The 14,136-nt window shown below is 49.9% G+C and overlaps 1 protein-coding gene across 4 annotated transcripts in view; it reads right to left on the reverse strand.

The window, feature by feature from the left end:
• The window catches only part of prkcb (protein kinase C beta), a gene marked incomplete at its 5' end in the record, with an annotated part of 126,555 nt that extends 114,707 nt beyond the window's left edge, over positions 1-11,848 (reverse strand). For all 4 annotated transcript variants that reach the window (XR_010001544.1, XR_010001545.1, XR_010001543.1 and 1 more), the window contains 1 exon segment: positions 11,766-11,848. Coding sequence is in view for 1 of the 4 variants with exons in the window: in XM_062966871.1 (XP_062822941.1) it covers positions 11,766-11,848 (83 nt within the window).
• Positions 11,849-14,136: the final 2,288 nt, after the last annotated feature.

Raw genomic sequence — 14,136 nt, forward strand, 5'->3', positions numbered from 1 at the left:
GCACACTGGGCATACAGGTAGGGTGTGAGGGAGACTGATTTTGAATCTGGGAGATGTAGTTTGCAATTATCCAGAGAGCACTGAACCCAGCCGACGTCGGATCTGGACCAAACTTGGCACACAGACCCAACATGGCACACTGGGCATACAGGTAGGGTGTGAAGGAGACCGATTTTGAATCTGGGAGATGTAGTTTGCAATTATCCAGAGAGCACTGAACCCAGCCCACGTCGGATCTGGACCAAACTTGGCACATAGACCCAACATGGCACACTGGGCATACAGGTAGGGTGTGAGGGAGACTGATTTTGAATCTGGGAGATGTAGTTTGCAATTATCCAGAGAGCACTGAACCCAGCCCACGTCGGATCTGGACCAAACTTGGCACACAGACCCAACATGGCACACTGGGCATACAGGTAGGGTGTGAAGGAGACTGATTTTGAATCTGGGAGATGTAGTTTGCAATTATCCAGAGAGCACTGAACCCAGCCCACGTCGGATCTGGACCAAACTTGGCACACAGACCCAACATGGCACACTGGGCATACAGGTAGGGTGTGAGGGAGACTGATTTTGGATCTGGGAGATGTAGTTTGCAATTATCCAGAGAGCACTGAACCCAGCCGACGTCGGATCTGGACCAAACTTGGCACACAGACCCAACATGGCACACTGGGCATACAGGTAGGGTGTGAAGGAGACTGATTTTGAATCTGGGAGATGTAGTTTGCAATTATCCAGAGAGCACTGAACCCAGCCCACGTCGGATCTGGACCAAACTTGGCACACAGACCCAACATGGCACACTGGGCATACAGGTAGGGTGTGAGGGAGACTGATTTTGGATCTGGGAGATGTAGTTTGCAATTATCCAGAGAGCACTGAACCCAGCCCACGTTGGATCTGGACCAAACTTGGCACATAGACCCAACATGGCACACTGGGCATACAGGTAGGGTGTGAGGGAGACTGATTTTGGATCTGGGAGATGTAGTTTGCAATTATCCAGAGAGCACTGAACCCAGCCGACGTCGGATCTGGACCAAACTTGGCACACAGACCCAACATGGCACACTGGGCATACAGGTAGGGTGTGAAGGAGACTGATTTTGGATCTGGGAGATGTAGTTTGCAATTATCCAGAGAGCACTGAACCCAGCCCACGTCGGATCTGGACCAAACTTGGCATACAGACCCAACATGGCACACTGGGCATACAGGTAGGGTGTGAGGGAGACTGATTTTGGATCTGGGAGATGTAGTTTGCAATTATCCAGAGAGCACTGAACCCAGCCCACGTCGGATCTGGACCAAACTTGGCACACAGACCCAACATGGCACACTGGGCATACAGGTAGGGTGTGAGGGAGACTGATTTTGGATCTGGGAGATGTAGTTTGCAATTATCCAGAGAGCACTGAACCCAGCCCACGTCGGATCTGGACCAAACTTGGCACACAGACCCAACATGGCACACTGGGCATACAGGTAGGGTGTGAGGGAGACTGATTTTGGATCTGGGAGATGTAGTTTGCAATTATCCAGAGAGCACTGAACCCAGCCCACGTTGGATCTGGACCAAACTTGGCACATAGACCCAACATGGCACACTGGGCATACAGGTAGGGTGTGAGGGAGACTGATTTTGGATCTGGGAGATGTAGTTTGCAATTATCCAGAGAGCACTGAACCCAGCCCACGTTGGATCTGGACCAAACTTGGCACATAGACCCAACATGGCACACTGGGCATACAGGTAGGGTGTGAAGGAGACTGATTTTGAATCTGGGAGATGTAGTTTGCAATTATCCAGAGAGCACTGAACCCAGCCCACGTCGGATCTGGACCAAACTTGGCACACAGACCCAACATGGCACACTGGGCATACAGGTAGGGTGTGAGGGAGACTGATTTTGGATCTGGGAGATGTAGTTTGCAATTATCCAGAGAGCACTGAACCCAGCCCACGTTGGATCTGGACCAAACTTGGCACATAGACCCAACATGGCACACTGGGCATACAGGTAGGGTGTGAGGGAGACTGATTTTGGATCTGGGAGATGTAGTTTGCAATTATCCAGAGAGCACTGAACCCAGCCGACGTCGGATCTGGACCAAACTTGGCACACAGACCCAACATGGCACACTGGGCATACAGGTAGGGTGTGAAGGAGACTGATTTTGGATCTGGGAGATGTAGTTTGCAATTATCCAGAGAGCACTGAACCCAGCCCACGTCGGATCTGGACCAAACTTGGCATACAGACCCAACATGGCACACTGGGCATACAGGTAGGGTGTGAGGGAGACTGATTTTGGATCTGGGAGATGTAGTTTGCAATTATCCAGAGAGCACTGAACCCAGCCCACGTCGGATCTGGACCAAACTTGGCACACAGACCCAACATGGCACACTGGGCATACAGGTAGGGTGTGAGGGAGACTGATTTTGAATCTGGGAGATGTAGTTTGCAATTATCCAGAGAGCACTGAACCCAGCCCACGTCGGATCTGGACCAAACTTGGCACACAGACCCAACATGGCACACTGGGCATACAGGTAGGGTGTGAGGGAGACTGATTTTGAATCTGGGAGATGTAGTTTGCAATTATCCAGAGAGCACTGAACCCAGCCCACGTCGGATCTGGACCAAACTTGGCACACAGACCCAACATGGCACACTGGGCATACAGGTAGGGTGTGAGGGAGACTGATTTTGAATCTGGGAGATGTAGTTTGCAATTATCCAGAGAGCACTGAACCCAGCCCACGTCGGATCTGGACCAAACTTGGCACACAGACCCAACATGGCACACTGGGCATACAGGTAGGGTGTGAAGGAGACTGATTTTGAATCTGGGAGATGTAGTTTGCAATTATCCAGAGAGCACTGAACCCAGCCCACGTCGGATCTGGACCAAACTTGGCATACAGACCCAACATGGCACACTGGGCATACAGGTAGGGTGTGAGGGAGACTGATTTTGGATCTGGGAGATGTAGTTTGCAATTATCCAGAGAGCACTGAACCCAGCCCACGTCGGATCTGGACCAAACTTGGCACACAGACCCAACATGGCACACTGGGCATACAGGTAGGGTGTGAGGGAGACTGATTTTGGATCTGGGAGATGTAGTTTGCAATTATCCAGAGAGCACTGAACCCAGCCCACGTCGGATCTGGACCAAACTTGGCACACAGACCCAACATGGCACACTGGGCATACAGGTAGGGTGTGAGGGAGACTGATTTTGGATCTGGGAGATGTAGTTTGCAATTATCCAGAGAGCACTGAACCCAGCCCACGTTGGATCTGGACCAAACTTGGCACATAGACCCAACATGGCACACTGGGCATACAGGTAGGGTGTGAGGGAGACTGATTTTGGATCTGGGAGATGTAGTTTGCAATTATCCAGAGAGCACTGAACCCAGCCCACGTTGGATCTGGACCAAACTTGGCACATAGACCCAACATGGCACACTGGGCATACAGGTAGGGTGTGAGGGAGACTGATTTTGGATCTGGGAGATGTAGTTTGCAATTATCCAGAGAGCACTGAACCCAGCCCACGTCGGATCTGGACCAAACTTGGCATACAGACCCAACATGGCACACTGGGCATACAGGTAGGGTGTGAGGGAGACTGATTTTGGATCTGGGAGATGTAGTTTGCAATTATCCAGAGAGCACTGAACCCAGCCCACGTCGGATCTGGACCAAACTTGGCATACAGACCCAACATGGCACACTGGGCATACAGGTAGGGTGTGAGGGAGACTGATTTTGGATCTGGGAGATGTAGTTTGCAATTATCCAGAGAGCACTGAACCCAGCCCACGTTGGATCTGGACCAAACTTGGCACATAGACCCAACATGGCACACTGGGCATACAGGTAGGGTGTGAGGGAGACCGACTTTGGATCTGGGAGATGTAGTTTGCAATTATCCAGAGAGCACTGAACCCAGCCCACGTCGGATCTGGACCAAACTTGGCATACAGACCCAACATGGCACACTGGGCATACAGGTAGGGTGTGAGGGAGACTGATTTTGGATCTGGGAGATGTAGTTTGCAATTATCCAGAGAGCACTGAACCCAGCCGACGTCGGATCTGGACCAAACTTGGCACACAGACCCAACATGGCACACTGGGCATACAGGTAGGGTGTGAAGGAGACTGATTTTGGATCTGGGAGATGTAGTTTGCAATTATCCAGAGAGCACTGAACCCAGCCCACGTTGGATCTGGACCAAACTTGGCACATAGACCCAACATGGCACACTGGGCATACAGGTAGGGTGTGAGGGAGACCGACTTTGGATCTGGGAAATGTAGTTTGCAATTATCCAGAGAGCACTGAACCCAGCCCACGTTGGATCTGGACCAAACTTGGCACATAGACCCAACATGGCACACTGGGCATACAGGTAAGGTTTGAGGGAGACCGACTTTGGATCTGGGAGATGTAGTTTGCAATTATCCAGAGAGCACTGAACCCAGCCGACGTCGGATCTGGACCAAACTTGGCACACAGACCCAACATGGCACACTGGGCATACAGGTAGGGTGTGAAGGAGACTGATTTTGAATCTGGGAGATGTAGTTTGCAATTATCCAGAGAGCACTGAACCCAGCCGACGTCGGATCTGGACCAAACTTGGCACACAGACCCAACATGGCACACTGGGCATACAGGTAGGGTGTGAGGGAGACTGATTTTGGATCTGGGAGATGTAGTTTGCAATTATCCAGAGAGCACTGAACCCAGCCCACGTTGGATCTGGACCAAACTTGGCACATAGACCCAACATGGCACACTGGGCATACAGGTAGGGTGTGAGGGAGACTGATTTTGGATTTGGGAGATGTAGTTTGCAATTATCCAGAGAGCACTGAACCCAGCCCACGTTGGATCTGGACCAAACTTGGCACATAGACCCAACATGGCACACTGGGCATACAGGTAGGGTGTGAGGGAGACTGATTTTGGATCTGGGAGATGTAGTTTGCAATTATCCAGAGAGCACTGAACCCAGCCCACGTTGGATCTGGACCAAACTTGGCACATAGACCCAACATGGCACACTGGGCATACAGGTAGGGTGTGAGGGAGACTGATTTTGGATCTGGGAGATGTAGTTTGCAATTATCCAGAGAGCACTGAACCCAGCCCACGTTGGATCTGGACCAAACTTGGCACATAGACCCAACATGGCACACTGGGCATACAGGTAGGGTGTGAGGGAGACTGATTTTGGATCTGGGAGATGTAGTTTGCAATTATCCAGAGAGCACTGAACCCAGCCCACGTTGGATCTGGACCAAACTTGGCACATAGACCCAACATGGCACACTGGGCATACAGGTAGGGTGTGAAGGAGACTGATTTTGGATCTGGGAGATGTAGTTTGCAATTATCCAGAGAGCACTGAACCCAGCCCACGTTGGATCTGGACCAAACTTGGCACATAGACCCAACATGGCACACTGGGCATACAGGTAGGGTGTGAGGGAGACTGATTTTGGATCTGGGAGATGTAGTTTGCAATTATCCAGAGAGCACTGAACCCAGCCCACGTTGGATCTGGACCAAACTTGGCACATAGACCCAACATGGCACACTGGGCATACAGGTAGGGTGTGAGGGAGACTGATTTTGGATCTGGGAGATGTAGTTTGCAATTATCCAGAGAGCACTGAACCCAGCCCACGTTGGATCTGGACCAAACTTGGCACATAGACCCAACATGGCACACTGGGCATACAGGTAGGGTGTGAAGGAGACTGATTTTGGATCTGGGAGATGTAGTTTGCAATTATCCAGAGAGCACTGAACCCAGCCCACGTTGGATCTGGACCAAACTTGGCACATAGACCCAACATGGCACACTGGGCATACAGGTAGGGTGTGAGGGAGACTGATTTTGGATCTGGGAGATGTAGTTTGCAATTATCCAGAGAGCACTGAACCCAGCCCACGTTGGATCTGGACCAAACTTGGCACACAGACCCAACATGGCACACTGGGCATACAGGTAGGGTGTGAGGGAGACCGACTTTGGATCTGGGAGATGTAGTTTGCAATTATCCAGAGAGCACTGAACCCAGCCCACGTTGGATCTGGACCAAACTTGGCACATAGACCCAACATGGCACACTGGGCATACAGGTAAGGTTTGAGGGAGACCGACTTTGGATATGGGAGATGTAGTTTGCAATTATCCAGAGAGCACTGAACCCAGCCGACGTTGGATCTGGACCAAACTTGGCACACAGACCCAACATGGCACACTGGGCATACAGGTAGGGTGTGAAGGAGACTGATTTTGAATCTGGGAGATGTAGTTTGCAATTATCCAGAGAGCACTGAACCCAGCCGACGTCGGATCTGGACCAAACTTGGCACACAGACCCAACATGGCACACTGGGCATACAGGTAAGGTTTGCAGGAGACTGATTTTGGATTTGGGAGTTGTAGTTTGCAATTATCCAGAGAGCACTGAACCCAGCCCACGTCGGATCTGGACCAAACTTGGCACACAGACCCAACATGGCACACTGGGCATACAGGTAGGGTGTGAGGGAGACTGATTTTGAATCTGGGAGATGTAGTTTGCAATTATCCAGAGAGCACTGAACCCAGCCCACGTCGGATCTGGACCAAACTTGGCACACAGACCCAACATGGCACACTGGGCATACAGGTAGGGTGTGAAGGAGACTGATTTTGAATCTGGGAGATGTAGTTTGCAATTATCCAGAGAGCACTGAACCCAGCCCACGTCGGATCTGGACCAAACTTGGCATACAGACCCAACATGGCACACTGGGCATACAGGTAGGGTGTGAGGGAGACTGATTTTGGATCTGGGAGATGTAGTTTGCAATTATCCAGAGAGCACTGAACCCAGCCCACATCGCATCTGGACCAAACTTGGCACACAGACCCAACATGGCACACTGGGCATACAGGTAGGGTGTGAAGGAGACTGATTTTGAATCTGGGAGATGTAGTTTGCAATTATCCAGAGAGCACTGAACCCAGCCCACGTCGGATCTGGACCAAACTTGGCACACAGACCCAACATGGCACACTGGGCATACAGGTAGGGTGTGAGGGAGACTGATTTTGGATCTGGGAGATGTAGTTTGCAATTATCCAGAGAGCACTGAACCCAGCCCACGTCGGATCTGGACCAAACTTGGCACACAGACCCAACATGGCACACTGGGCATACAGGTAGGGTGTGAGGGAGACTGATTTTGGATCTGGGAGATGTAGTTTGCAATTATCCAGAGAGCACTGAACCCAGCCCACGTTGGATCTGGACCAAACTTGGCACATAGACCCAACATGGCACACTGGGCATACAGGTAGGGTGTGAGGGAGACTGATTTTGGATCTGGGAGATGTAGTTTGCAATCATCCAGAGAGCACTGAACCCAGCCCACGTTGGATCTGGACCAAACTTGGCACATAGACCCAACATGGCACACTGGGCATACAGGTAGGGTGTGAAGGAGACTGATTTTGGATCTGGGAGATGTAGTTTGCAATTATCCAGAGAGCACTGAACCCAGCCCACGTTGGATCTGGACCAAACTTGGCACATAGACCCAACATGGCACACTGGGCATACAGGTAGGGTGTGAGGGAGACCGACTTTGGATCTGAGAGATGTAGTTTGCAATTATCCAGAGAGCACTGAACCCAGCCCACGTTGGATCTGGACCAAACTTGGCACATAGACCCAACATGGCACACTGGGCATACAGGTAAGGTTTGAGGGAGACCGACTTTGGATCTGGGAGATGTAGTTTGCAATTATCCAGAGAGCACTGAACCCAGCCGACATCGGATCTGGACCAAACTTGGCACATAGACCCAACATGGCACACTGGGCATACAGGTAGGGTTTGAGGGAGACCGACTTTGAATCTGGGAGATGTAGTTTGCAATTATCCAGAGAGCACTGAACCCAGCCCACATCGCATCTGGACCAAACTTGGCACACAGACCCAACATGGCACACTGGGCATACAGGTAGGGTGTGAAGGAGACTGATTTTGAATCTGGGAGATGTAGTTTGCAATTATCCAGAGAGCACTGAACCCAGCCGACGTCGGATCTGGACCAAACTTGGCACACAGACCCAACATGGCACACTGGGCATACAGGTAGGGTGTGAGGGAGACCGACTTTGGATCTGGGAGATGTAGTTTGCAATTATCCAGAGAGCACTGAACCCAGCCCACGTTGGATCTGGACCAAACTTGGCACATAGACCCAACATGGCACACTGGGCATACAGGTAGGGTGTGAAGGAGACTGATTTTGAATCTGGGAGATGTAGTTTGCAATTATCCAGAGAGCACTGAACCCAGCCGACGTCGGATCTGGACCAAACTTGGCACACAGACCCAACATGGCACACTGGGCATACAGGTAGGGTGTGAGGGAGACTGATTTTGGATCTGGGAGATGTAGTTTGCAATTATCCAGAGAGCACTGAACCCAGCCCACGTTGGATCTGGACCAAACTTGGCACATAGACCCAACATGGCACACTGGGCATACAGGTAGGGTGTGAGGGAGACTGATTTTGGATTTGGGAGATGTAGTTTGCAATTATCCAGAGAGCACTGAACCCAGCCCACGTTGGATCTGGACCAAACTTGGCACATAGACCCAACATGGCACACTGGGCATACAGGTAGGGTTTGAGGGAGACTGATTTTGGATCTGGGAGATGTAGTTTGCAATTATCCAGAGAGCACTGAACCCAGCCCACGTCGGATCTGGACCAAACTTGGCACACAGACCCAACATGGCACACTGGGCATACAGGTAGGGTGTGAGGGAGACTGATTTTGGATCTGGGAGATGTAGTTTGCAATTATATAGAGAGCACTGAACCCAGCCGACGTCGGATCTGGACCAAACTTGGCACACAGACCCAACATGGCACACTGGGCATACAGGTAGGGTGTGAAGGAGACCGATTTTGAATCTGGGAGATGTAGTTTGCAATTATCCAGAGAGCACTGAACCCAGCCGACGTCGGATCTGGACCAAACTTGGCACATAGACCCAACATGGCACACTGGGCATACAGGTAGGGTTTGAGGGAGACCGACTTTGAATCTGGGAGATGTAGTTTGCAATTATCCAGAGAGCACTGAACCCAGCCGACGTCGGATCTGGACCAAACCTGGCACATAGACCCAACATGGCACACTGGGCATACAGGTAGGGTGTGAAGGAGACTGATTTTGAATCTGGGAGATGTAGTTTGCAATTATCCAGAGAGCACTGAACCCAGCCGACGTCGGATCTGGACCAAACCTGGCACATAGACCCAACATGGCACACTGGGCATACAGGTAGGGTGTGAGGGAGACTGATTTTGGATCTGGGAGATGTAGTTTGCAATTATCCAGAGAGCACTGAACCCAGCCCACGTTGGATCTGGACCAAACTTGGCACATAGACCCAACATGGCACACTGGGCATACAGGTAAGGTTTGAGGGAGACCGACTTTGGATCTGGGAGATGTAGTTTGCAATTATCCAGAGAGCACTGAACCCAGCCGACGTCGGATCTGGACCAAACCTGGCACATAGACCCAACATGGCACACTGGGCATACAGGTAGGGTGTGAGGGAGACTGATTTTGGATCTGGGAGATGTAGTTTGCAATTATCCAGAGAGCACTGAACCCAGCCCACGTTGGATCTGGACCAAACTTGGCACATAGACCCAACATGGCACACTGGGCATACAGGTAGGGTGTGAGGGAGACTGATTTTGGATCTGGGAGATGTAGTTTGCAATTATCCAGAGAGCACTGAACCCAGCCCACGTTGGATCTGGACCAAACTTGGCACATAGACCCAACATGGCACACTGGGCATACAGGTAGGGTGTGAGGGAGACTGATTTTGGATCTGGGAGATGTAGTTTGCAATTATCCAGAGAGCACTGAACCCAGCCCACGTTGGATCTGGACCAAACTTGGCACATAGACCCAACATGGCACACTGGGCATACAGGTAGGGTGTGAGGGAGACTGATTTTGGATCTGGGAGATGTAGTTTGCAATTATCCAGAGAGCACTGAACCCAGCCCACGTTGGATCTGGACCAAACTTGGCACATAGACCCAACATGGCACACTGGGCATACAGGTAGGGTGTGAGGGAGACTGATTTTGGATCTGGGAGATGTAGTTTGCAATTATCCAGAGAGCACTGAACCCAGCCCACGTTGGATCTGGACCAAACTTGGCACATAGACCCAACATGGCACACTGGGCATACAGGTAGGGTGTGAGGGAGACTGATTTTGGATCTGGGAGATGTAGTTTGCAATTATCCAGAGAGCACTGAACCCAGCCCACGTTGGATCTGGACCAAACTTGGCACACAGACCCAACATGGCACACTGGGCATACAGGTAGGGTGTGAGGGAGACCGACTTTGGATCTGGGAGATGTAGTTTGCAATTATCCAGAGAGCACTGAACCCAGCCCACGTTGGATCTGGACCAAACTTGGCACATAGACCCAACATGGCACACTGGGCATACAGGTAGGGTGTGAGGGAGACCGACTTTGGATCTGGGAGATGTAGTTTGCAATTATCCAGAGAGCACTGAACCCAGCCCACGTTGGATCTGGACCAAACTTGGCACACAGACCCAACATGGCACACTGGGCATACAGGTAGGGTGTGAAGGAGACTGATTTTGAATCTGGGAGATGTAGTTTGCAATTATCCAGAGAGCACTGAACCCAGCCGACGTCGGATCTGGACCAAACTTGGCACACAGACCCAACATGGCACACTGGGCATACAGGTAGGGTGTGAAGGAGACTGATTTTGAATCTGGGAGATGTAGTTTGCAATTATCCAGAGAGCACTGAACCCAGCCGACGTCGGATCTGGACCAAACTTGGCACACAGACCCAACATGGCACACTGGGCATACAGGTAAGGTTTGCAGGAGACTGATTTTGGATTTGGGAGTTGTAGTTTGCAATTATCCAGAGAGCACTGAACCCAGCCGATGTCGGATCTGGACCAAACCTGGCACACAGACCCAACATGGCCCACTGCAAATACTGGCAGGGTTCATATCCATTAAACATGTCCAAAAAATCGTTTTGAATCGTATTTCGGAATTATTTCGGATTGTTCTCGCTTTTTGATACGCATTCCGAGACATTGTCTCACAGCGCAACCGGCAATGTAATTCAAACATTGTTGGCCCATTCTCTAATTGTCTCTTAATGTTTCGTTAATTCCCCCCCCCCCCAAATTTTTAAAAAAATATATTTTAAAAAATATTTTTAAAGTTTTTTTTTGTTTCTGCAACCTACCTAGAATGGGAACTTAGCGCAGCCTAACATGGCTGCTGCTCCCCGGCCAATCAGAAGCTTCCACTATGGACGCAAAGATGGGGGCTAGGGTTGATGAGGATAGCTCAAGAAATGAGGGTGGGAGAGCCCTGTAAATGTCCCCCCCCCCCCCCAGGTTCCTTTTTTTTTTTGGCGACTGCCATTTTAGAAACATTTAGAATCATTACGAATTTTCGGAAATATCCGAAATTTTTGGGTGAAAAAAATCGGAAATACTTTCTATATCGAAGCACCAGCGCCCCCTACTTTAGAAATGAGAATTGAAACATTTTTTTTCATCGATCGGACATGCCTAATATCCATACATCAGGAATTGACCTCAGGCTACTTACGTCCGAAGCGGGGCCCTTGTCCGCACCAGGGCAGGTGAAAGTGACGAATTCATGGCAGCGCTTGTGCACCACGAAGCAACAAACTGTAAGGAGAGAAAGTTAACATTGGTTATTATTTATTGGCACAAATGCGAGGTCATTCATTCATTCCGAATACGGAAAGCGCTTTCATGCAACTCCGGCCACTTTGCAGGACGGAGCATTGTTTTGCATTTCAGGTGGCTTTTGCGAGGCATGACTCACTTGTTTTCTGGCGTTCGGAAAACAAAGAGAAAGGCACTCTCAATTACTGGACGCTAATAGGATTATGGATGGCTTTTGTGAGCCCTAATTGGAAGGCTGGTTATGCCCAAACCACAGCTTAAAAGGATGTCAAATGGCACGAAACGGAAGAAGTACAAGTTTGTAATACAATTACGTACTTTTGTAAAGAACTGTGTTCAATGTATGTGGTTTTAAGTCCTACTGTGACATGCCTCCCAATGTGGGTGGCAGGAGGGATGGGGAATAAAATTAAAAATGACATTATTTTGGACTGCTAGGCAATGGGGACAAAATTAAGATTGTTGCTTGAGCTTCAGTTTCAAAGTTTAAACAAATAGATAGATAGATATTTAGATAGATAGAGGGATAGAGGGATGGATGGATGGATAGAAGGATAGAGGGATAAAGGGATAGAGGGATGGATGGATGAATGGGTGGATGGATAGAAGGATGGATGGATAGAGGGATAAAGGGATAGATGGATAGAGGGATGGATGGATAGAAGGATAGAGGGATAAAGGGATAGAGGGATGGATGGATGGATGAATGGGTGGATGGATGAATGGGTGGATGGATAGAAGGATGGATGGATAGAGGGATAAAGGGATAGATGGATAGAGGGATGGATGGATGAATAGAGAGGGATAGAGGGATGGAGGGATGGATGGATGGATAGAGGGATGGATGGATAGATAGAGGGATAGAGGGATGGATAGAGGGATGGATGGATGGATGGATAGGTAGAGGAATAGAGGGATGGATGGATGGATAGATAGAGGGATAGAGGGATGGAGGGATGGAGGGATGGATGGATAGATAGAGGAATAGAGGGATGGATGGATGGATAGATAGATAGAGGGATGGAGGGATGGATAGAGGGATGGATGGATGGATGGATGGATAGGTAGAGGAATAGAGGGATGGATGGATGGATGGATAGATAGAGGGATAGAGGGATGGATGGATAGAGGGATAGAGGGATGGATGGATAGATGATGGATAGATAGAGGGATGGATGGATGATGGATGGATGGATGGCTAGAGGGTTGGAGGGATAGAGGGATGGATAGATAGATGATGGATGGATGGATAGAGGGATAGAAGGATAGAAGGATGGATGGAAGGAGGGATGGATGGATGGATGGATGGATGGATGGAGGGATAGAGGGATGGATGGATAGATGGATGGAGGGATATAGGGATGGATGGATGGATGGATAGAGGGATAGAGGGATGGATGGATGGATAGAGGGATAGAGGGATTGATGGATAGATAGAGGGATAGAGGGATGGAGGGATAGATAGAGGGATAGAGGGATAGAGGGATGGATGGATGGATAGAGGGATAGAGGGATGGATGGATGGATAGAGGGATAGAGGGATGGATGGATGGATAGAGGGATAGAGGGATGGATGGATGGATAGAGGGATGGATGGATGGATAGAGGGATGGATGGATGGATAGGTAGAGGAATAGAGGATGGATGGATGGATAGATAGAGGGATAGAGGGATGAATGGATAGATGATGGATGGATGGATGGATGGCTAGAGGGATGGATGGCTAGAGGGATAGAGGATGGATTGATAGAGGGATAGGGGGATAGAGGGATGGATGGATGGATAGAGGGATGGATGGATGGATAGAGGGATAGGATGGATGGATGGATGGATAGAGGGATAGGGATGGATGGATAGAGGGATAGAGGGATGGATGGATGGATAGAGGGATAGAGGGATGGAGGGATGGATGGATGGATAGGTAGAGGGATAGAGGGATGGATGGATAGATGATGGATGGATGGATGGATGGCTAGAGGGATGGATGGATAGAGGGATAGAAGGATGGATGGATAGAGGGATAGGGGGATAGAGGGATGGATGGATGGATAGAGGGATGGATGGATGGATAGAGGGATGGATGGATGGATAGAGGGATGGATGATGGATAGAGGGATAGAGGATAGGATGGATGTATGGATGGATGGATAGAGGGATAGAAGGATGGATAGAGGGATATAGGGATGGATGGATAGATAGAGGGATAGAAGGATAGAAGGATGGATGGAAGGAGGGATGGATGGATGGATGGATGGAGGGATAGTGCG

Source organism: Anolis carolinensis, unplaced genomic scaffold (genome assembly GCF_035594765.1).
Source record: "Anolis carolinensis isolate JA03-04 unplaced genomic scaffold, rAnoCar3.1.pri scaffold_37, whole genome shotgun sequence".
Lineage (NCBI taxonomy): Eukaryota > Metazoa > Chordata > Lepidosauria > Squamata > Dactyloidae > Anolis > Anolis carolinensis.